The 22,669-nt window shown below is 42.3% G+C and overlaps 3 protein-coding genes across 3 annotated transcripts; 2 read left to right on the forward strand and 1 right to left on the reverse strand.

The window, feature by feature from the left end:
- Nucleotides 1–10: 10 nt before the first annotated feature.
- On the forward strand, nucleotides 11–13,599 carry MFAP1 (microfibril associated protein 1). Its single transcript, XM_041744345.1, has 9 exons — nucleotides 11–252; nucleotides 5,151–5,370; nucleotides 6,740–6,869; nucleotides 7,135–7,322; nucleotides 7,847–7,955; nucleotides 8,056–8,216; nucleotides 9,743–9,902; nucleotides 12,846–12,935; nucleotides 13,029–13,599. Exons 1-9 carry the CDS (start codon nucleotides 174–176, stop codon nucleotides 13,209–13,211), a joined length of 1,320 nt encoding a protein of 439 aa, XP_041600279.1. The 5' UTR covers nucleotides 11–173; the 3' UTR covers nucleotides 13,212–13,599.
- Nucleotides 13,600–15,387: 1,788 nt separating this feature from the next.
- Nucleotides 15,388–17,074, reverse strand: HYPK (huntingtin interacting protein K). Its single transcript, XM_041744348.1, has 4 exons — nucleotides 16,468–17,074; nucleotides 16,084–16,139; nucleotides 15,685–15,736; nucleotides 15,388–15,541 (listed from the first exon to the last, which is right to left on the reverse strand). The coding sequence occupies exons 1-4, from the start codon at nucleotides 16,627–16,629 to the stop codon at nucleotides 15,446–15,448; spliced, it is 366 nt and encodes a 121-aa protein (XP_041600282.1). The 5' UTR covers nucleotides 16,630–17,074; the 3' UTR covers nucleotides 15,388–15,445.
- Nucleotides 17,075–17,240: 166 nt separating this feature from the next.
- Nucleotides 17,241–21,728, forward strand: SERINC4 (serine incorporator 4). The gene is made up of 12 exons (XM_041731809.1): nucleotides 17,241–17,367; nucleotides 17,833–18,006; nucleotides 18,176–18,354; nucleotides 18,816–18,895; nucleotides 19,026–19,119; nucleotides 19,380–19,591; nucleotides 19,772–19,867; nucleotides 19,968–20,094; nucleotides 20,494–20,566; nucleotides 21,000–21,048; nucleotides 21,195–21,348; nucleotides 21,530–21,728. Exons 1-12 carry the CDS (start codon nucleotides 17,269–17,271, stop codon nucleotides 21,726–21,728), a joined length of 1,536 nt encoding a protein of 511 aa, XP_041587743.1. The 5' UTR covers nucleotides 17,241–17,268.
- Nucleotides 21,729–22,669: the final 941 nt, after the last annotated feature.

The following is a 22,669-nucleotide window of genomic DNA, read 5'->3' on the forward strand; positions in this document are numbered from 1 at the left end:
CCTCTGGTCGCATATTTCCGGTTTTTCTATCTCAGACGTAGGTGGTGTTTCTATCTGTTGCGCGGTCGTGCCCAGTGCTTCCAGAAGAGGCTTTTTTTTTTTTTCGTTGACGTTGTTGCGGTTCACTGTTTGGAATCACTGAAGTTTCGGGAATCGCTGCGGCTGCCATCAACATGTCGGTCCCAAGCGCACTCATGAAACAACCGCCCATTCAGTCTACGGCGGGGGCCGTCCCGGTTCGCAATGAGAAAGGTACGGTGCTGAGCCGGTTTCCAGTCGGATTTTACCTCTTCCTTTCCCAGCGTACTGCAAACCTACCGCAACAGACCACCCCAACCCTACCGACCCTTAAGACGCTGCCCCCAAATATCTTCGACTTTTCCCATCAAACTCGAACCCGGTCGCGTTGCCTAAGGGGGAAAATACCCACTTCCATCTCATCTTGTCCCTATCGCCCGGCGGCTGCTCTCACAGCAAGCATCCCTCGTCCTTTGGCCTCCACTGTTAAGTTAGACTGTATACACAGTAGATGCCTGCTTTTGCAAGGCGTTGTGCGGAATACGGTCCCTCTTTTGTTATCCGTAGCAGTCTGTGCCGCTTCTATAACTCTTGTGTGTCTGTCTCCCTCTACTGCATCATAAACTCAACGTCCTTGAGACAGGAACCGTGTCTTATTAAACTTTTTATTCCTTTCAACCAACGCTGTGACTGTTTGAAGTTGAATACACACTTGTGTGAGGCAGTGCCCTTAATTAACCTAAAGAAACTCATATTGTAGGTGTGAGACGTGCAAAACGAGACATTCTAAGCAGTGTGATTCCTGTCACATAGGTGATATAAACCAAACGATATGTAAGTGTAGAGAAGGAATAATCTTTTCAGATTGAGGTAATCTAGGAAAGCTTCTTGAAGAAGGTGGCATATAAACTGATCCTTAAAGGATCAATAGAATTCCAGTGCAGATAGAAGGAACACTGTACATGTTTGGAAGGGGTTAGACTAAAGAGTCCCTTTTTTTCAGGAAGGATTTTGGAAAATAATATGAGCTCTTTTTTATTTTTTAAACATAACAGTACCTAATCTTGTGCAACTTGCCTTTTTTTTAAATTCAAGGTGGTTTTTGAGAAATATCCTTTGATATATAAAGAGCTAATTCATTCAACTACTTAGAAATTGTATAAATGAACCAGTTTATTCCTTCCTGGGGGACAGTTGTGTTGTTTTTTCTATTATAAACAGTGCTGTAATTGGCCTTTTTTTTTTTTTAAAGTGATCTTGACACCCACCGTGGGGATCAAACTCATGACCCCAAGATCGAGTCATGTGCTCCACCAACTGAGCTAACCAGGCACCTGTTGTAGTTGTCATTCTTAAATGTGCCTCTTTAGTGCACTGTGTAAGAATTTCTCTAGGGTAGACTCCTAAAAGTTCATCATCAACCTAACTAGCTATTTCCAGTTGCTCTCCACAGTGGGTTGTAAGAGCATTAGGAGTTTGTATTTACCCATATATTCATCCACACACTTAGTTGTATCAGATTTTTAAATTTTGTCCAATCGAATTATGAAATATCTCATTATTTTAATTTGCATTTCCCTGATTACTAGTGAGACTAAGCATTTGTCAGCTATCTAGGTGTTCTCAGAATTAGCTGTTTCTGTCATTTATCCATTTTCTACAGTTTTTCTACATCCCAGATCTCTCATATCTTTTTCCTGTTTTGTTTTGGTTCTTTGTCTTGTCTTTTCACTTTAATTGTGGAGTTTTCTGTTTCATAGGCCTTTTTAATTTTAGTGTTTTCGGATTTATCAATTTTATCTTTCATAGCTTGTGTTGTTTTGTTTTGTTTTTTAAGAGTTTATTTATTTATTCATGAGAGACACAGAGAGAGAGGCAGAGACAGACACAGGCAGAGGGAGAAGCAGGCTCCATGCAGGGAGCCTGATGTGGGACTCGATCCCGGGTCTCCAGGATCACGCCCTGGGCCAAAGGCAGACACTCAACCACTGAGCCACCCAGGCGTCCCTCTTGTGTTGTTTTGTATATTGTGTTAAGAAATCCTTCCCTATACTGAGATCAATTATAAATATTTTCTCAGTGTTTCTATATCCTAAATAGGATTGAATACAAAATTGCACAAGACAGATTCGAATTTAAGGAGCTTGTAATCCAGGAGGGATGTAAGTGTTTTAAGATTTTTTTTTTTCACACGTGGGTCTTTAATCCATGTGGAATTTTTTTGTGGGTGTGGTGTCAGAAATCTAATTTTCTGTTTATGATTACCAGTTGTCCTTACAATTCCATTGTTTGACTAACCCATCCATTCTCCACTGCTTTTTAATGTCACTTCTGTAACATACCAAGCTCCTGTGTATAGGTTTGTCTGCTCTCTACTCTGTTCCTTTGGTCTCTATATACCCCGGAGTCATTAATATATTGTTTTAATCACTGTAAGTTTAAACTAAGCCTCGCAATCTGATATAGAAACCCTCCTCCACCTCACTACCTTTTTTTTTAAGACTTTATTGTTATTAAAATATTATTTATTTATTTATTATTTATTTTTTATTTATTTATTTGAGAGAGTAGAGAGAACATGGAGGGTAGGAAGCAGAGGGAAAAGGAGAAGCAGGCTTCTCTTGCAGTGACCAGCAGGGAGCTCGATGTGGGGCTCCATCCCAGAACCCAGAGGTCATGACCTGAGCCAAAGGCAGATGCTTAATCAACTAAGCCACCTGGGCACCCCAAGACTTTAATTTTTTTATATCAATTTTATGTTTACATTTCCCATATACCCTCTGCTCTGACACATGCATAGCCTCCTCCATTATCACCAGTAGGGGCTCCATCCCAGAACCCAGAGGTCATGACCTGAGCCAAAGGCAGATGCTTAATCAACTAAGCCACCTGGGCACCCCAAGACTTTAATTTTTTTATATCAATTTTATGTTTACATTTCCCATATACCCTCTGCTCTGACACATGCATAGCCTCCTCCATTATCAACATCCTCCACCAGAGTAATACATTTGTTGTAGTTGATGAACCTACATTAACACATCATAATCACCCAAAGTCCATAGTTTACATTAAGGTTCACTCTTGGCATTGTGTATTCTGTGGGTTTAGACAAATATATATTGACGTATATCCATTATTGTGGTATCACAGTATTTTTACTGCCCTGAGAATCCCCTGTGCCCTGCCTATTCATCCCTACCCCAACCCAACCCTTGGCAACCACTGATCTTTTTACTGTCTTCATAGTTTTGCCTTTTCCAGAATGTCATGTATTTGGAATCATACGGTATATAACTTTTTCAGATTGGCTTCTTTCACTTAGTAATATGTCTGTAGATTTCATCTATGTCTTATTATGGCTTGATAGCTCATTTCTGTTTAGCACTGAATAATATTCCATCATCTAAATATACCATAGTTTATCCAGTCATCTAGCAAGGAACATCTTGGTTCCTTCCAAGTTTTGGCAGTTACGAAGCTAAAGCTAAAATAAATAATCAGTGTGCAAGTTTTTGTGTGGACTTTAGTTTTCAACACCATTAGGTAAATACCAAGGAGTGCAGTTACTGGATCATATAGTATGAGTATGATTACTTTTATAAGAGACCACCAAACTGTCCTCCAAAGTGGCTGTGCCATTTTGCATTCCCACCAGTAACAAATGAGATCTTGTTATTCCACATTCTCTCTAGCATTTAGTGTTGTCAGAGCTCCGTTCGGTTATTCTAATACATATGCAGTAGTATCTCATTTTATTTGCATTTCCTTGACAACATATGACTTGAAACGAATATGTTTATTTGCCATCTGTGTATCTTCTTTGGTGAGGTGTGTTAAGTCCTCAGCCTCACCTTGTTCTTCAGAATTGTCTTGGTTCTTTTGTCCTATTCTTCCATGTGATTTTTAGAATCAGCCTGGGAACAACAGTTAATGGAATTGCCTTAAAATTATAGGTCATGAATTTATTGATTAACTTGGGCACGGTTGCCATCTTCTCTTTCTTAAATATGATATATTTCTCTCTTTATTTAGAACTTTTGTATCTTCCAATATAATTATATAATTTTCCTCTGAAAAGCCTTGTACATCATTTGTTAAATTTATTCCTTGGTATCTTGTAGTTTAGTTACTATTGTAAATAGTATTTTTAAACTTTATTTTCTAATTTATGTAGATAATGTACATTCTCCCTGAATTCTTTTTTTTAGTTTGCCTGTTTGTTCTCTTGTATTTTCTGCATAAAAGCATAGTCTGCAAATTATGACAGTTTCTTCCTTTTCAATCATTACATCTCTTTTTTTAAGATTTTATTTATTTGGGATGCCTAGGTGGCTCAGCAGTTACACATCTGCCTTTAGCTCAGGGCATGATCCCAGAGACCCGGTATCAAGTCCCACATCGTCTCCCTGCATGGAGCCTGTTTCTCCGTCTTCCTGTGTCTCAGCCTTTCTCTCTGTGTCTCTCATGAATAAATAAATAAAATCTTAAAAGAAAAAAAAAGGATTTTATTTATTTTGAGAGAGAGAATGAGCGAGATGGAGAGGGAGCAGCAGACTCCCTACTGAGCAGGGAGCCCAATGCAGGGCTTGATCCCAGGACCCTGAGATCATGACCTCAGCCGAAGGCATTAACTGACTGAGCTACCTAGGCACTCCTATCTCTTTTTCTTATTGCCCTAATTAGAATCATAATAAAATGTTGACTAGAAGGTATGATAGGGACAACATAAAGATGCCCACTGGTTTTTAAAGGAATGCTTCCAATTTGTCATTAAGCATAATGATTGTTGTATCTTTTTTTTAAGATTTTTATTTATTCATACTCTTATTTATTTATACTCTTAAGGGTATAGCTGAGGTGGAATAGCATGAATCTGTGACGGATGTAGTCAGCCTGTCTTCCTCCATTTCAGTATACTCAAGTTAGCCCTCTTTATCATTAGTGTTGGTATTCGCAAGAATGTTTTCCCATGACTTGGCCTTGGCAGGAAAACACCATTAGATAAGTAGATGGCTGGCTAGTGGCAATCTCCTCCTGCTTGAACTCTTGTTTACCAGGAATATAGGGCTCTACCTGCAAAGGACATTGGGAAAGAGGCTACTGAAACATAAGTTATGTTTATCACCCAGGTGAGATTTCGATGGAGAAAGTGAAGGTAAAACGTTATGTGTCGGGAAAGAGGCCAGATTATGCCCCTATGGAGTCCTCAGATGAGGAGGATGAAGAATTTCAGTTTATTAAGAAAGCCAAAGAACAAGAAGCAGAGCCTGAGGAACAAGAGGAGGATTCATCCAGCGACCCTCGACTGCGGCGTTTGCAGAACCGTATTAGTGAAGATGTGGAAGAGAGGTAATGACTAGGGTTGTTTCCTTACACCTATACCCCTACAGGTTAGTTAATAACAACAACAATAATAGCTAATACTTGGACAGTACTCATTATATGCCAGTCACTATTCTAACTACCTTTAGTAATTCTTGTAATCCTGCCAATAACTTTATGAGGTATGTATTATTATCCCAATTTACAAATGAGGAAACTAAGGCACAAAGGGTCAGGAAAATAAGATGACCAAAGGTATACAACCAGCAAGTGGCAACCAATAAACAGCAGGACCTCTGGTCCAAAGGCCCTAATTAACTAAAGGAATAGAAAACACAGACCATTGGTTGGTTTGTTGGGAGGAGGAGGTCTTAAAATTAGAGAAATTGATTTAATCCACTCATTTATCCTAAAGGCTAATGAGGGGAAATGACACTGAAGAAGTAGGATAAAAGGCCTGATGGTGAGTGAATGGATTTAGGTAGGAAAGGGAGCTTCCCAATGAAGGATTTCATGTTGTATGTTGAGACATTACCTTACAGTGCAGACCAGAGATCCCAAACTTTCACAGTTCATTCAGTCTCAGGAATTTTCTCAAGGAGCCCCTAGGTCTACTTTATTTTATTAAGTAGATCCAAATAATTCAATAAATATTAATGTCTTAACATTTGAAGCCATTTGAAAAATATAGTACACATAAAAGAAAAAACATTTTTATTTCATCTTATATAACTATAATTATTAGTAGGGGTTTGTGTGCCTCTTGGACACTGTTTCTCAAACCTTGAAATCAGATTGACGCTGGCACACATATCCTGTCCCATGTTGATCTGCATGTAGTACTTGCTTTTTATATAGCAGGTACCAAAAATGCAGTTTCACAAAGATATAATATCACTGAAAAGAAACCTAGTGTAATCTAATGTTGAAACTGTGAACTACCTGGAGCTATAAAACAATCCCATTGCACCCATATGTTTGTTGCAGTGCCTCATGATGTTTCAGCTTACATTGAACATTTTAGGTCCAACCTAACTATTTGCTCTCATGCTTTGATTTTTTTTTTTTTTTTTTAAGATTTTATTTATTCCTGAGAGACACGGACAGAGGCAGAGACATAGGCAGAGGGAGAAGCAGGCTCTGTGGGGAGCCTGATGCAGGACTCGATCCCAGGACCCTGGGATCATAAGCTGAATCAAAAGTAGACAATCAACCACTGAGCCACCCAAGTGCCCCATGAATTATTTTCGTTTTTCTGTCCCTCAGTTTCCCCCTCTCAAGACTTCACTATTAATAAAGGCAAACAACCTCCAGGTGCTCTAAGACTAAGGAAATGTGGGTGATGCTCTTTCACTTTTGTGACATTGGTGTTATACTTGAAGATGCTGTTTTTCAGATTGGCTCGACATCGGAAAATAGTAGAACCTGAAGTGGTAGGCGAAAGTGACTCAGAAGTAGAAGGAGATGCATGGCGCATGGAACGAGAGGATAGCAGTGAAGAAGAAGAGGAAGAAATTGATGATGAGGTATAAAAAGGGAAAATGAGAAGTTCTTTCTGGGTCCGAGAAAAATTGGGGCCTGTTCTCCTTTGTTGAGTTCCCAAAGGCACAAGCTTGATACTTTGGCAGAACCCTGATCCAGTGGTTACCTATTTGTTGGAGATAGAATTAAAAATAAAATGATGCTAAGTTGTATTATAACAGAATTTATTAAAAGCAATGAGGGGAAAATAAAAAGCTTCCTTAGAGCACAGGTCATTGGGCTGACTGACTTGGACATATGACTTGACAGGAAATAGAGAGGCGCCGTGGCATGATGCGTCAGCGAGCACAGGAGAGAAAAAATGAAGAGATGGAAGTCATGGAGGTGGAAGATGAGGGACGTTCTGGGGAGGAGTCAGAATCAGAATCTGAGTATGAAGAGTACACAGACAGTGAAGATGAGATGGAGCCTCGCCTAAAACCTGTCTTCATTCGAAAGTAAGTATGTCACAAACCAGGCCTGATTCCACATAGTTACTACTTTCCATGTCTGAAGATGGAAGCCTTTTTTTCTCTCTCAGGCTCTTCTGAAATGTCAGCTGTAAGTGAAAGTCTTCTGCCCAGTTCCCTATCTATGCAGAATATTTGCTGAGGAATATCTTGGTATTAACAGAGAACCTGAGTTATGTGCTTATAACTTCCTTTTTAGTTAAAGAGCATATAATCTCCCCACAGTCCTGTAAGGCACAAAATTAAACTTGAAAAGTGAATTCCTGGTCCTTTTCTAATGGCAAGAAATCTTACAATTTATAATCCAGAAGGTTCTTGCTATTTAGGCAGTTATCAAAGATGAATGGAATTTTAATGCTTTAAATACCTAGGATGACTCCCAACTTCGGCTGTTTGCAAATAATAGAGCCAGCGATTATTGGGCTTTGTCTCATTTGGATGGGATTTAAGTTAGAAGACAAAGAGGTCCACTCTGAGGACTTTGGGCAATTAACAGGACTTCTCTGTTGCAGAAAGGACCGAGTAACAGTTCAAGAACGTGAGGCTGAAGCATTAAAACAGAAGGAGCTGGAGCAGGAAGCAAAACGCATGGCTGAGGAGAGGCGCAAGTACACACTCAAGGTACTGGGGAGTGGCTGTAAGGATTGCATGCAAGGAGGAGTATACTTAGGTTTGTCAGGAAAATAAGGAGATCCAACAGTTAAATGTTCTCTTTACCCAGATTGTAGAAGAGGAGACCAAAAAAGAGCTGGAGGAGAACAAGCGGTCCTTGGCTGCACTGGATGCTCTCAATACTGATGATGAAAATGATGAGGAAGAATATGAGGCATGGAAAGTTCGGGAGCTAAAGAGAATCAAGAGAGACCGAGAAGATCGAGAAGCGTGAGTAATAAGATGGGCCTGTAGTTTAATATCAATAATGGGACAGGTTACTACTAGGGTAACTCTGAGACTCAATACCTACCATGAGTTAGTTCCATTCTAGCTTTCTTTAGGGTTCCTGCAACTGAGTGAGTTTCTCATGATTGTAATGTGGCTTATTCTAATAAAATTAGTGAAAAGAAACACTCTGTCAGTGTTTCTCTTGATAGAGTGCCAGTGAATACTTCCTGTAGTTTCCTAGTAGGCACACACAAGTTATTTATTGTTATTAATTATCCAGTCTTGCATAAAAACCCAACCCAAAATTTGGTGACTTGAAACTGTTGATTATTCCTCACAGTTTTGGAGTTCGCTAAGCAGTTCCTCTGCTGGTTTCACCTGGGCTTTCTTAATGCACTTGGATCCAGCTGGAGAATTAACTGGGCTAGAGTGTCCAAAAAAGCTTCATTCACATGTCCAATAGTTATTGCTAACCTGCCTCACTTCTTCAGCAGGCTAGATCGGCTTCCTTATAAAACAGCCTCATGGCAGTATTCGAAGAGGACAAAAGTGGAAACTGCCAAGGTCTTTTGAGGCTCATATGTCATTTCTGCAAAGGGGCATGCATGTTGTGAGGGGAAGAATTTGTGGCCTTTAAATAATCTACCACAGTCAGTATTGTTAGAGCAGAATCATTTCTGAGCTGCATCACCCATTCTTAAAAATTACTAGGAATGAGAGGGTAATCCCAGATTACAAAAGGAAACCATGAATAGAAAACTCTGTCCTCAGCCTGCAGTTTCTAAGATTTTTATCCTGGGTTTCAAGGAGTGCATGTACCCTTTAAAATCATATACAAAGTTATGTCTATTTGTATTTTTCTGGAGAAAAGGGATATATGGCTCCCGTCCCCCCAAAAAGGGTTAGTCACTGCAATCTAATTAATGATGGTAACCCTTGGTTTGTCATGTATGTACATACACAATTATTATTATTTTTTTTAAGACTTTATTTTTTTTTTATTTATTTTTTATTTTTATTTATTTATGATAGGAACACAGTGAGAGAGAGAGAGGCAGAGACACAGGCAGAGGGAGAAGCAGGCTCCATGCACCGGGAGCCTGATGTGGGATTCGATCCCGGATCTCCAGGATCGCGCCCTGGGCCAAAGGCAGGCGCCAAACCGCTGCGCCACCCAGGGATCCCCATACACAATTATTTTTAAAAAAATACCAGTAAAATCTTAACACAGTTATGTTAAATTCTGGGTTTTTTTTTAAAGCCAAGTAGGCTTTTTAGGGAAGGAAAATTACTAACATTGCAAAATCAAGTAGTAATAATATGTCCAAACCTTATAAAGACTATTGGAAGTTTGCAATAAGACCATTTCACCTTTTTATTTGTTGGGCTCCTAATCTTAACTCCTAATAAGCAATGACTAGAATTAAGGAAGGTGAATAATGCTTGAAAGATGAGACTGCATTAAGTTCAAATAATTGAGTCTCTCTGAAACTGGAATAATACTAATAGTTTTGTTCTCCACACAGGCTTGAGAAGGAGAAGGCAGAAATTGAACGAATGCGAAACCTGACTGAGGAAGAGAGGCGAGCTGAGCTTCGGGCAAATGGCAAAGTCATTACCAACAAAGCTGTTAAGGGCAAATATAAGTTCTTACAGAAGTATTATCACCGGGGTGCCTTCTTCATGGTAAGGAGTCAAAAGGGAATGGGAAGTTTGGGCTATAGGAATAATTTGGAACTTTTGAGTTCTTTTCTCCCCCCAAGAATAAACTGTCCTGGAATGTTATTTCTACTTGCCAGTGGTCAGTGTTCTCATTTATTTTTTGCCTCTAAAGAATATAAATCCAATAGAAAAAAGCATTGACAACACGATTTTAGAAGTAGCAGCAACTGTTCTCCATTCAGGCCCCAGATATCAGGAGATCAGGAGGAAATCATGTGTAATAGAAGAATTGAGGAACTAAAATAGTGATCTATGTATATAGATACAGACTACTTAAATTCCCAAAATTAATTAGATAATCACTATTCATAGCTGAGTGAGGAATTTTGCTTATGCAAATATTTGGGAGGTTGAAATTTAATTCCCTTCAATCTGAGCTGACAAAGCGACTAACCAAAAAAAAAAAAAAAGAAGAAGAAAAGAAAAGAAAAAGTTTATTACCTAGCCAGTATGTGTAATACCATCAAGATTTTGTTCTTTACATGAAAACCAAGGTCAAAATAGCATCTGTTAACCTTGTATAAAGTGATGAGGACTTCTTCCAAATTATTTAGATCATACCAGTGCTAATTCCTTAATGGAAAGATGTCAGGAAAGGGAATGGAAGAATTGATTGCATTTATTACTCTAATAACATGTGGTTCCTTAAATTATTACCTGATGCTATAGGAGTTTGAACCAAAAAGTAGACCCATTTTTTTCAGATGCTATATTAAACCTTAAATATCCCCACTGCAGCTAGATTCTTGGCATTTACTATAGATATCAGTAAAATCTAAACTTCAGTGGAGGATTCCATACTTGCCTCCAAAATCAGTTGCAGTCTACTCAGTCGGAAATGTTTGCTTATTAAGTAGTGTCTCTGTTCATGTAGTTTTCTAGACAAGTCATTGGAGATTATGAATTATTTCTTTATTGCTTTAAAGTCATAAAATATCATTGCCTACACGTTTCAGCAGCCTTAACAGGCTTCTGAAAGAAGTGCCTTGCTGGCTAAGATATGTAAGGAAAGGGTTATGTAAGAGTCTTGGTGCGCATTCTCCATGAACTCTCCTCATCTAGACAAGGAGAGTGAAATTAAAATACCTTCTGAGATTAAATGAGGGACTCCGCCTCTAACAAGGAGAAAAGCAGATCTCACAAAAACTGTCTTCCCTTTGAAACCTTTCTGTAGAGACTACTCCAAAATTGTGTTAATTCCTTCACTATGTGTTATTTGTATCATAACATTATAGTTTACTAATATGCTCATTTGAAACTGTTCTTTATAGTTATTTTTATAGTTTATTAATAACCTTTTGAGCATTTACTGTGGAAAGGGAACTACTGCTTTTGGGGTTTTTTAAGGTGGGGATTTATTTGTTTTAGAGAAGGAGAGCAAACTGAAATCAAGCCCCATGTTGGGCTCCGTGCATAGTGTGGAGTCTGCTTAAAGTTCTTCCTCCCTCTCCTCTCCCTCTGGTCCTCCTGCTTGTGTTTGCTCTCTTTCTCTAAAGCAGGAGGACCAGAGGGAGAGGGAGGAAGAACTTTAAGCAGACTCCACACTAAGCACAGAGCCCAACATGGGGCTTGATTTCACAACCCTGAGATCACAACCTGAGCCAAAACCCAGAGTCAATCTCCTACTAAATAACCGTGCCACCAAGGCACCTGTCTTTTTTGTTTTGTTCTTAAGAGGCTCTGTGCCCAGTATGGTGCTTGAACTCGAAACCCTGAGATTAAGAGTTGCATGGTCTAGGGGCACCTGGGTGGCTCAGTTGGTTGAGTGTTCAACTCTTGATTTTGGCTCAGTTCATGATCTCAGGGTTGTGAGACTGAGCATCACATTGGGCTCTGCTCTGGGTGTGGAACCTGCTTGAGATTCTCTCTCTCTCTCTTTACCCTTCCCCCCTCCCTGCCTCTTTCTCTCCCTCTCAAAAAAAAAAAAAAAAAAAGTTCATGATCTACCAACCAAACCAACCAGCAGTTTGACACCGCTAGATGGTATGTAATTTTTACTTCAGATGGCTTACAACCTAAACATGGGACCAAGGCAAATATATACTATAAGGATGAGTGAAAACACTGTGGCACTTCTGAAGAGGGAAATGTTTTACTTTGTAGAAGATGGGAAGGGATAACATGAAGGAGGGGACATTTAAGATGTGTAGACTTTCTGACTTCAGTAGTACAAAGACATTCTCGGTAAAGGGACTAGGAGTGGAGGCAAAAAGCATCATCTGTAAAGGGAAGTGACAAGAAGTAGATTAAAGCTAGATGGCATTTGGCCTTGGCTACTATACAGAGGAGTTGTGCTAATTTAACAAAACGGAACAACTGGAAGTATTTGAGCAAGGCAAAGGGATGAGGTGTGCTTTAGAAACAGTCTAGCGGCAATATAGTTAAGGTTGATTCTAGGGAAAAACTATAAAACTCAGGGAATTAGAATTTATAAGTGGCAACTCACTATGGACAAAGATTACTCAAATTTTGAATCTGGGTAATTGAGAAAATGTTGGTCCTATTAACAGAAGTTAAATCAGGAAGAGGCTCATTTGAAAAGGTTAGGGAAATGATTTTCACTTTAGATGTGAGTCCGAAGTGCCAACAGAATATCCAAGTTAAGTTACATAATGGGCAGTAGAAAATTCAGGATGAGATTTGAGATGCTTCTGCAGAGTTGGAAGTCATAGGACTAAGTGAACATACTGAGTGCAGAGAGAATATAGCCAACCTTCCGGAAGTGTCTACGTTTAGGAAGGAAAAAGACAACACAAAGGGAAAAAAGTATCATCTCAACTAGATCTAAGTTCTTGAATAGGTTTAATACCCTCATTCTTTGTATCCCTTGTTGTAGAGTTTAATAAATTTGTGGTTTAAATATATGGGAAATAAAAACCACAAGATTGATAAGACTCTCTTCTATAGGATGAGGATGAAGAAGTATACAAGAGAGATTTCAGTGCACCTACCCTGGAGGATCACTTCAACAAAACCATTCTTCCCAAAGTCATGCAGGTATGGAGTACCTTAAGAACATGAGAGAAGTAATGTATCAAGGGCTGGGACATGCTCTTTGGTGGTATAACTCAGCATCTATCCTTCCTTCAGGTCAAGAACTTCGGGCGCTCTGGTCGTACCAAATACACCCACCTTGTGGATCAGGACACCACCTCTTTTGACTCAGCATGGGGCCAAGAGAGTGCCCAGAACACAAAGTTCTTTAAACAAAAGGCAGCTGGAGTACGAGATGTATTTGAACGGCCATCTGCCAAGAAGCGGAAAACTACTTAGAGTTCAACTATTTATTCTTCCAGCTGTGAGACATAGGGATGTCTCAGTATCTGGTCTTTGATTTCCTTTTACCATTATTTACATGGCCCCTGTATCCAGCTTGTTGGACCTACTGCCATACTTGGGACACTGGGCAATCCAGTCTTTGAAGGTGCTTAGTGAGGTTTGGACTTATGCTGAGAAACCCACAGAAAAGCACTATCCAGGTAGGATCAGAGGCCCCCCACTTAAAACCATTTCTGAGAAATCGTAGGTTTCATTACTGCTCTGCCTTCCCAAATTCACTTGGGATTATTCAGGTTTCTTTTTCCAGCCTCTTAGCTTGGGTTAGAAACATGGGCATGTAAGTGAACGGCCCTACTTTATAATAAATTTAAGCTCACCGATACCAGTTTTTGCATTTTTGGTTGGAGTCAGTTTTTCTAGGTGAACGTATTTTTTTATCTATTTATGTGTATGTGTCAAATTAAAGAATTACACACCAAGGGCACCTGGGTGGCTCAGTAGGTTAAGTGTCCAACTCTTGGTTTCAGCTCAGGTTGTGATCTTGTGGTCAGGGGGCTGAGCCCCATTCTGTGGTCTGCTCATAGTTGGCTTCAGATTCTCTCTCCCTGTGCCCCTCCCTCCTGCTCGAGTGCACACACTCTCTCCCTCTCTCATAAATAATATTATTTAAAGAATCATATATCAAGAGGTTTCTTACGGTACTGGAAATAAAATGTGCAGGCTGACAAGAATCTACCTATTAAATAGAAGCAGAGAATTGTTGGACAGTGTTTCACTTTTTTTTTTTTTCTTTTTTTAGATTTGAGAGAGTGCATGGAGGAAGAGCAAAGGGAAAGGGAGAAGCAGGCTCTCCACGGAGCAGGGAGCCCAATATGGTACTCATATCCCAGGACCCTGGAATCATGATCTGAGCTGAAGGCAGATGCTCAACCTACTGAGCCACCCAGGCATCCCTCCAAGTTGCAATGTAATAACTAACATCAAGCTAAATTCAGTGGTTTCTCACTTAATATTTACTACATAACCACCATGCATGCACATGGCAGAGCACTAGGAGTCCTAGGGGTTATAAGGAATGACATTTAATCAATGGGAAGACTATTTCTCAGTTACGTACAAAAATGAGATGGCCAAGGTCTTTTCATGATTTTTAAATGCCCCACTAGAAGAAACATTCACAAATGCTTCATGTCCTAAAATGAGTATAAATTACTATAATAAGCTTATAAAGATGAGCTTATGGGTGTGCCAGAAAGATACAATCTAAGAATTATCCTAGAACCAAAATGAGAATAAGACATTGAAATTCTTTTAAGAACATGTTTATAGCTATTTGAGTGTCCAATCTGAGGCAGGTACTGGCCAAGCTTTTTACATTCACCAATTCCTTGGTTCTTTAAACAACCTATCAGGTCTGTATCATTTTACATTGAGGAAACAAATTCAAGCAAGAATGACTTGGCCAAAGGTGATCAACTTAAAAGTAAAATTGCCTTCTCCAGGATAAAAAATGGAACGTAAAGTATAGTGTTGTGGTGGTTTAGAGTTCAGTTAAATCAATTCCAAAAATCAATGTCTTTTTAGATTACTTCTGTATAAGACCTGAGCTTTGGGGCACCTGGGTGGCTCAGTGGTTGAGCATCTGCCTTTGGCTCAGGTGGTGATCCTGGGGTCCTGGGATCAAGTACTGCATCGGACTCCCTGCAGGGAGCCTGCTTCTCCCTCTGCCTATGTCTCTTTCTCTCTTTCTGTGTGTCTCATGAATAAATAAAATCTTAAAAACCACAAAAAAAACCTAAGCTTTGATACCTTCTATTGTACTTACCATGTTACCTCAGTACCTAAATTCTAACTCAAAAAATAAATATAAACATACTAACTCAGCCGCTTATGAATGGGGTGGCTGGGTAACAGTTAAGCACCCAACTTAATTTCAGTTCAGGTCACTAGTCAGATGAATGGGCCTAGTCTGCCACCTAGCATCTGCAGGTTGAACATGAGGTCAGAAGGTACAATTCTACACTGATCCTTCACATGATTTAAGGCCTGGGGGATGGAGGGAGCTGCTTAAAATCAGTTATATTCCAACATGTAAATTTCCCACAATAAAATACAGTATAATATACATAGCATTTGATCCAAGATGATAGAACTGCAAAAAAAAAAAAAAAAAGGCTAAATCTTTATTGAATAAAATAATCCAGTCAATGGGTCTGAGAAAGCACAAATCAGTTGGTTAGGGCAATAAGAGCCTCTACCACGTTGCCCATGTGTTCCCTCAAGCTCCGTTCTGCTGCTGCTCGTGAGATCTCCATCTCTGTCATCTGTAGGAAAAGGATCAATGATGTTACCTAAGTCTCTTCTGGAGCATTAAAATGCCACCAAAATTGCTAACTCTTGCTGCAGTAAACCACCCCAGTTAAGCAATGTAAACTGCCCATATACTAATTTTGGCATTACTACTCACTATCAGCTCCAGATCTTCCTTCTTAATGGTGACTTTGGCCAGTTCCTTCTCCCTGCAAATATTCATGTACATTAGTCCTCATTCTCTACCTCCACCGTTAACTCTCAGAAGGATCATTCCCTGCTGTGTCTTACAAATAAAGGACTCCTGACAAATGCTTTTGAGTGAAAATACTAAATGACTCTCACCCCTCACCTAACATCCCCCTCCCCTCCCCTCGGAGTTTTTTACAACAGGCAGCGGGAGGAGGCCTTTCCAACAAGGTTGTAAACCTTATATATGCAAATACTGGTGACAGAGTTGAAGAACGGTACAAGGTACAAAGGCTTAACAATGGCTTTTATTTTCGTATGGGGAAAAGGGAGGAACTTGTAGGGCTGGCCGTGCGCACAGACTTACCGCTCCTGTTTGGCTTTCTGTTCCCGGGACCGTCTGTCTCCAATGACGGACATGGCCTATGAGAAAAACATCTACTTACCGTTCTGTCACCCGCAAGTCCCAATAATCTAAAAAGCTAATAAGCGTGTCAGGGAGGGTCTATTCATGACGACGAGTGTATCAGGAACCAAGGCCTAGGTTTAACTCAATTCTGTGCACGTGAGGTCCACTTTAAACACAATCTCCACCAAACTCTTTCGCAAGCGGCGGGCTCCAGTGACGGTTTCCCTCTTGCCTCCTCCCGCCAACGGGATGGGGACCCTGTCCTGGAGCCGGGCTTCCAATTAGAACCGGAGAGGCCCCTCCGCTATCAGCCCGCCCAGACACGCTCACGGCCAACCTCACCGTCTCCAAATTGGAACTCTGGATCTCCTTCTCCTCCGCGTAGTCGGTGACTCGCTCCAGGTCCGCCGCACCGCTGTCATGCTTCCGTGGCTTCTCGGGAGGCCGCTCCGGGCCGCTGGTCTCAGTCTCCAACTCCAGCTCCACATCCCCCTCGGTAGCCATATCGATCCCACCGTGCCGCTGCACAGGCCCCGCCCCACCTCACCAAGACTTCCGGTAGCTGCCCTGAAACTTCCGCCCGGAGAGGATGAGGCGGGGCTGGGCCCGGGCCACACCTTCACTAATGTTCTGGGTTCTAGAAACTTCAGTCAGGAAGGAGGGTGGCCTCTCAGACTTCCTGTAGGGGTTCTGGTGTTGTTTTCTGCAAGGCCCTCCCCACAGCTACCCCGTCATTATTCCGGCCCTTACCAACCGACATCCTTAGCTTCTCTTCACCTAGATTCTACCCCTTCCAATCCATCCCACCCCCATCAAGTCTGTTCAACCAGGATGGATGACGTCTAGTCCTAAACCAATTAAGGATGCTAATCCACTAGAGGCCAGATTTGCAAAGTGCTCCATAATCTGGGGAGAACAGCCTGTGTGGCCCAAAGGCCCTGCAAAGAAAGTAGCTTTACAGAGACATTTGCATTTACCACATCCGGGAGGTTGGTGTTCTTTTCCTGATGTCCCTCCTCATACTCCCTTAGACTCGGTGATCACCCCCCCAGCACTGTGGCAGCCCATGGCTGAGGACAAAAACAAGCTACTTTCTCATCCTACTTCCATCTGGTGGACCTGGGCCTAATCCCTGGGACAAGGATGATGGGTGCCAAGGCAGTTACAGAACCCAGCACCTCCCTCCACCTGGCACAACGCACTGGAATCAGCAATGTCATGGTGAATCCTCCCTTCTATCAGGTGAGAGCATACTTGGGCAAAGGGGCTTGAAAGGTCCCTAGAGCAGGAACTAAGAAAATGGAAGGGAATGGTGGCTGAAGCTGGGGAAGAAAACCCAGGGAGCCAATAAAGATGATAGGCCTTCCTTTCCCCTCTGAGGCCTTTCCTTTTCTTAGCCCCTGAAATTAAACCTCTTGTCCCACTTCCCAGTACCAGATCTATAGGTCTACAGAAAGGTGAGAGGCCAGGTGTGCCTTAGGCTTTTAGGAAGGTCTGCTCAAGCCTGTATCAGCTCTTATGATGAAAGCTCTACTTGATGTCAGTGGAAGGCAATCCTAAATAGCTTGGAACCAGATTCTGAGAATTCCTGAGTAAAAGGAGAGAAGAAAACGAAAGGGAAATTTTGGAATTCAGCCTCATGGGTTAACCTAATACATACATTAAACTTTTCCTCAGCAAATCTCCATCTTGCTGCTCTATCCCCAGGTGTCCTGCTGTGAGCCTGTTCCCTGTACCTGCTGCCATTCTAGATGGCCCCTTGTCACAGAGTCTACTTGTAGCCGCCTGTTCTACATCCTCCTCCATTTGGGGTCCTCAGCAATCTGCTGCCTCCTGCTGTCAAGGACAGTAATGGAAAGAATCTGGGGGAAGGCACATGGGGTAAGAGGGAGGGTTCAGGTTGCAACCCAAGAGTGAAAGGTGAAACCCTCAGATAGACAAAAGATTCAGATTGGGGGGTAGGGGACAACTGAATGGATATAACCATGAGAAGCAGGTACCTCTCTATACATGAATTGCCCTATTTCTCACATGCACTCTACCCCTCCAGATCCAGATGCCCTCAGGGTTATGTGCCCATCTGTTTGGCTACACTCACTGCCCAGTGCTCAGTGGCTCTGGAGCTGTGTACCGAGTATGCGCAGGAACTGCCACCTTCCACCTACTGCAGGCTATGCTGCTAGTCCAGCTCCACTCCCCCTCCAGCCTGCGGGCACAGCTCCACAACAGGTTTGTGTATATATACTTTGGGTGGGGTGAGAATGGGGAGAAGAAGTAGACATAGGCTGAGTAAAGGAAATTCCAAGATGAAGTAACAGCAGTGTAAAAATTCCAAAAACAGCTTTAAGCTCCTGCTTCTGCCATACTTACTGTGTGACCATAAGCCTCATACTTACCCTCTTTGAACTTCTAGTTGCTAAAATGGAGAGAACAGTGGGGTTATTATATACAAACCCTTTGTCAACTGTGAAACACTGTCCAGTTATTATTTAGGTATCTGAGAGAACTTGGAATAGGCTGTGATGGGCCTATTTCCAGCCCCTCTCACATGGGACTGGTTCCTCCTTTCCTATACTTAGTTGTCTCTTCTCTTCCCTTTCCTATAGTTTTGCTTTCTCCTTTGCCTTCTTCCATAGGCACTGTTCACTCCACTTTGCCTTTTCTTGAGTCTTGTTTTGTCTCCTAACCAGCTTCTGGATCCTCAAACTGCTGTTCCTGCTAGGTCTCTGTGCTGTTGCCTTCTGCATCCCTGATGAGCATCTCTTCCCAGGTACCTTCCATCTCATATCCTAATCAGCAGGAGTAAGCTAATAGCTTTTCTAAGGAAGAGAGGGTAGGAAGAAAACCAGGAGTAATGACATGGTCAGCTACATTTTCCCACTGGTGCCCCCTACTTGCAGCCTGGCATTACATTGGTATCTGTGGAGGGTTCACATTCATCCTGCTGCAGTTGGTGCTTATCACAGCCTTTGCCCATTCCTGGAACAAAAACTGGTAAGGAGCACTTAATCCTAAAGGCTCTTCCTGGGAAGGTTGTCTGACATTACTAGACCCAGTAGAGTTGGGCAAAACGCATGACAGGTCAGTGGCCCCCTAACTTCCCACTGAGCAGTGCCAAAAAGTTCAGAAACATGAGGACTCTGTAGGCTAGGTGGGATGAGTAGTCACACCAGTGTTCCAGGAGCAGGCGGGGAATAGTTTATTAAAGGGTAAAGAGTTGGAGCCCCAAGCCACTGCCCACCTCCCACCCTTAGGCAGACAGGTGCAGCCCAAGACTGCCGCTGGTTCCTAGCTGTACTGTTGGCTGCCCTGGGATTCTACAGCATGGCAGGGGTGGCAGCTGTGCTCCTGTTCCACCACTACACACACCCAGCTGGCTGCCTGCTGAACAAGACGCTGCTTAGTCTGCACCTTTGTTTCTGTGGCCTCCTCTCCTTCCTCTCCATCGCTCCCTGCATCCGCCTCAGTGGGTACATGCCTTGCAGCATTCCAAATCTGGAAGGCCTTTAGTATAGAAAAATTCGTTAGCTTCCCTAATCTTAGTCAATTGTCTGCTTCCTCCAAAGGGTGGGTGAGAGAAGTGTAAATGGGTATGAGCAGAAATTACTACCCTGTAGACAAAAGCAATGATCTCCATTCTTCCCAGAGCAACCCCGTTCTGGCCTTCTACAAGCCTCTATCATCAGCTGCTACATCATGTACCTGACTTTCTCTGCACTGTCCAGCCGTCCTCCAGAAAGTGGTAAGGACTGGACCTGGACTCCCCATGCTAAAACCTTTTGTTCATACCAAATACTTAGCTCTTTTTTCCTTACCACCTTTCTTCTGTTGCCTCTTCGCAGTAATCTTTCAAGGACAGAATCACACTCTGTGCATGCCTGGCCTGAGTAAAATGGAATCGCAAACACCAGATACTTCTCTGGCAGTGCTAAGTGCTGGCATCATGTATACTTGTGTCCTTTTTGCTTGGTGCGTAAAGGTATCAAGGGGAGAGGTGTGAGAGAAGGGAGGATACCCAGGACAGAGAAGGATGGTCAGGAGACTGTCTGGGACCATGGTTTATTTGAACTTTAGAGCAAGACAAGAGTGAGGAAAGCTCCCCATAAACAGAAACAATTTCTAAGAATAGCACTTGTCAGATGATCTGTATTAGATGAAGGGGGCAGGGAGAATGACTTGAGAATTAAAAATGAGTACAAAGGTTTTAGGGCCCTCATATGATGAGACTTACAAATATTTGGGGGAAACAGGCTCTGGGAATATAATACCCTCCTGAGGATTACCAATATGGACCAGCTACCAGTACATGCTCTCAACCTCTCCTACTGTTTGACTAGACCTGCTTGAGAACTGTCTCTTCTTTTTCAGTAATGAGGTTTCCTACCTGGCTGAGGTATTTGGGCCCTTGTGGATCGTCAAGGTTTACAGCTATGAGTTCCAGGTGAGGATGGAGAGCTCAGTACCCCCAATGCCCTTCCCCCCTCACACAGAGACAAAGACACACACATCCTACCAGCCTCTACCCAGAATGCTCAGATTCTAGCTGCTATTACCTTTTATTAAGTACCCACAATGTGCTAAGCACTGTGCTAGATACTTTACATTCATAATCTCATTTAATTTAATCCTCACAACAACCCTGTGAGGTAGGTATTTGCTCCATTTTACAAATGGAGAAATTGAGGCACAAAAGGTTAATAAACATCTTACGAAAGTTTTCATAGCCAGTTATATACTGGATCTAGAATTTGAACCCAGATGTGCCTCCACTTTTTACACCAGACTAATCTTTTCAAAGGGGAATTTCCTATATTAATACCTTCACATTCTTTCTTAAGTCATTCTAAAACATGCTGCTGCCTTTTGTTTTACAGAAGCCTTCACTCTGTTTCTGCTGCCCTGAAACCGTGAAACCAGAGGAAGGTGAGTGTCATTAAGCTTGTCCATAAGAAAGTGTAGATTTCTGCAGAGTGCCAAAGAGCCCTGGAGCGCCTTCACAAAAGAAAACTGGGGAGGAGGGAAGAAGTGTTTCAGCCACACTGCACCCAGCAGCCCTTCCCTCTCTCCAGGGCAGAGGGGTGGGGCTGCCAGGCCAGCTGACCAAGAGACCTCTCCAGCTACTCCAGTGCAAGCCCAGCATCTCTCCTACAGCTATTCTGCCTTCCATTTTGTCTTCTTCCTTGCATCACTCTATGTCATGGTTACCCTTACCAACTGGTTCAGGTAGGATGGAAGTGGGCCTGGGATATACTCCTGAAACCCTATTATAGGAAAAGCAATTTAAGGCCAGTCCTAAGGGTTATCAGGAGACATACTTGGGTCCACCATCATCTTTGGTGGGGAGGTAGGACAGGTCTAAAAGCTAAGGTCCTAAGTATTCTCTAACCAGACTTTGGTTCCACAGCTATGAGGGAGCAGAACTGGAAAAGACCTTCACCAAGGGTAGCTGGGCTACCTTCTGGGTCAAGGTTGCCTCATGCTGGGCCTGTGTTCTCCTCTATCTTGGGCTGCTACTGGTACCACTCTGTTGGTCCCCCACCCAGGACCGCCAGCCACCTCCTACTTTCAGGCCACACTGCCATCGCATAAGTACTGCAAGATAACAAATATTCAGTGTAGGTACTATTAACAAACAGGGATTCCCTTGAGGTCATACTCCTAGTCTTGACTCAGGAACTGTCCAGCCCAGCAGATACCTCAAGGACACAACTGGCATTTATTTCCCTTTAGACTGAAGTCAGTACTATGTTTGAATAGAACAAAGTGGCCATACATACTCTAATGCTATGGGCAGTGTCTGACTCACTGGAGCTACCGTTACATCTTTACCCCAGCTCAAGAACCTAATTTCCAAGTCAGCAGCTCAGGAACCACTGCTGATCCCAGCAGACAGTGCAGCACCAGCCCTTTCCTGGCTCTCATGGTGGAGATGGGGGCAGGGAAAGACCAACAGGGACTGAAGACTTGCTTGGTTTTGCCCTTGGAGATAAAAAGGAAAATAAGCAGTTCAGCCCTGGGCACAGGGAGATAAGCAGCCCAGAACAAACCAGGACACAGAAAGAAAGGAATATACAGAGACCACCCTAGGTTTTAATCCTGATCTTGAGGTCAAAGGAAGCGGGAAGACAAAAACCACCCTCATTCCATGAAGAATGACAGAAGAGAATGTGAACACTAGAGAGTAGCTGACTGTGGGAAGTCAGTGAGCAGCAGGATTTGGGAGCCAACTTTCAAGCAGGCGAGCAAAATGAGGAAGAAATGAGAAAGAGGGGCATAAACTTAGGTCCTGAAGCCTTCCTTCTTAGACCTTCAACTCCATCCTTGGGATGGTGTTCAAGGTCTGGGTGGGGGACAAAAATCACAGAAAAGAAGTTCCTATGGTTCTTAGAGGATTCCTCTACCACATACCTGGAGTACTTGTCTGTTTGTTGTAGTAAAATAAAGAATTTTTCTGTGATGTTTCACTTAGTCTACATATCTACCACCTTTTAAAATCTGAAGTTCTCTCCCTTTTTGGTGGGAAAGGGCAGCCATTCCTCCATCC

Source organism: Vulpes lagopus, chromosome 2 (genome assembly GCF_018345385.1).
Source record: "Vulpes lagopus strain Blue_001 chromosome 2, ASM1834538v1, whole genome shotgun sequence".
NCBI lineage: Eukaryota > Metazoa > Chordata > Mammalia > Carnivora > Canidae > Vulpes > Vulpes lagopus.

What these genes read in the sequence shown, in the direction of transcription:
- MFAP1 (XM_041744345.1), top strand. Translation starts at nt 174, where the DNA reads ATGTCGGTCCCAAGCGCACTCATGAAACAACCGCCCATTCAGTCTACG. An exon ending in GGCGCAAGTACACACTCAAG is followed by an intron (nt 7,956 to 8,055) that starts GTACTGGGGAGT and finishes CTCTTTACCCAG; the next exon opens with ATTGTAGAAGAGGAGACCAA. An exon ending in GACCGAGAAGATCGAGAAGC is followed by an intron (nt 8,217 to 9,742) that starts GTGAGTAATAAG and finishes TTCTCCACACAG; the next exon opens with GCTTGAGAAGGAGAAGGCAG.
- HYPK (XM_041744348.1), bottom strand. Translation starts at nt 16,629, where the DNA reads ATGGCTACCGAGGGGGATGTGGAGCTGGAGTTGGAGACTGAGACCAGC. An exon ending in AGAGTTCCAATTTGGAGACG is followed by an intron (nt 16,140 to 16,467) that starts GTGAGGTTGGCC and finishes TTTTTCTCATAG; the next exon opens with GCCATGTCCGTCATTGGAGA. An exon ending in CAGAAAGCCAAACAGGAGCG is followed by an intron (nt 15,737 to 16,083) that starts GTAAGTCTGTGC and finishes GAATATTTGCAG; the next exon opens with GGAGAAGGAACTGGCCAAAG.
- SERINC4 (XM_041731809.1), top strand. Translation starts at nt 17,269, where the DNA reads ATGATGGGTGCCAAGGCAGTTACAGAACCCAGCACCTCCCTCCACCTG. An exon ending in CGGGCACAGCTCCACAACAG is followed by an intron (nt 18,355 to 18,815) that starts GTTTGTGTATAT and finishes TCTCCTAACCAG; the next exon opens with CTTCTGGATCCTCAAACTGC. An exon ending in TGATGAGCATCTCTTCCCAG is followed by an intron (nt 18,896 to 19,025) that starts GTACCTTCCATC and finishes CCCTACTTGCAG; the next exon opens with CCTGGCATTACATTGGTATC.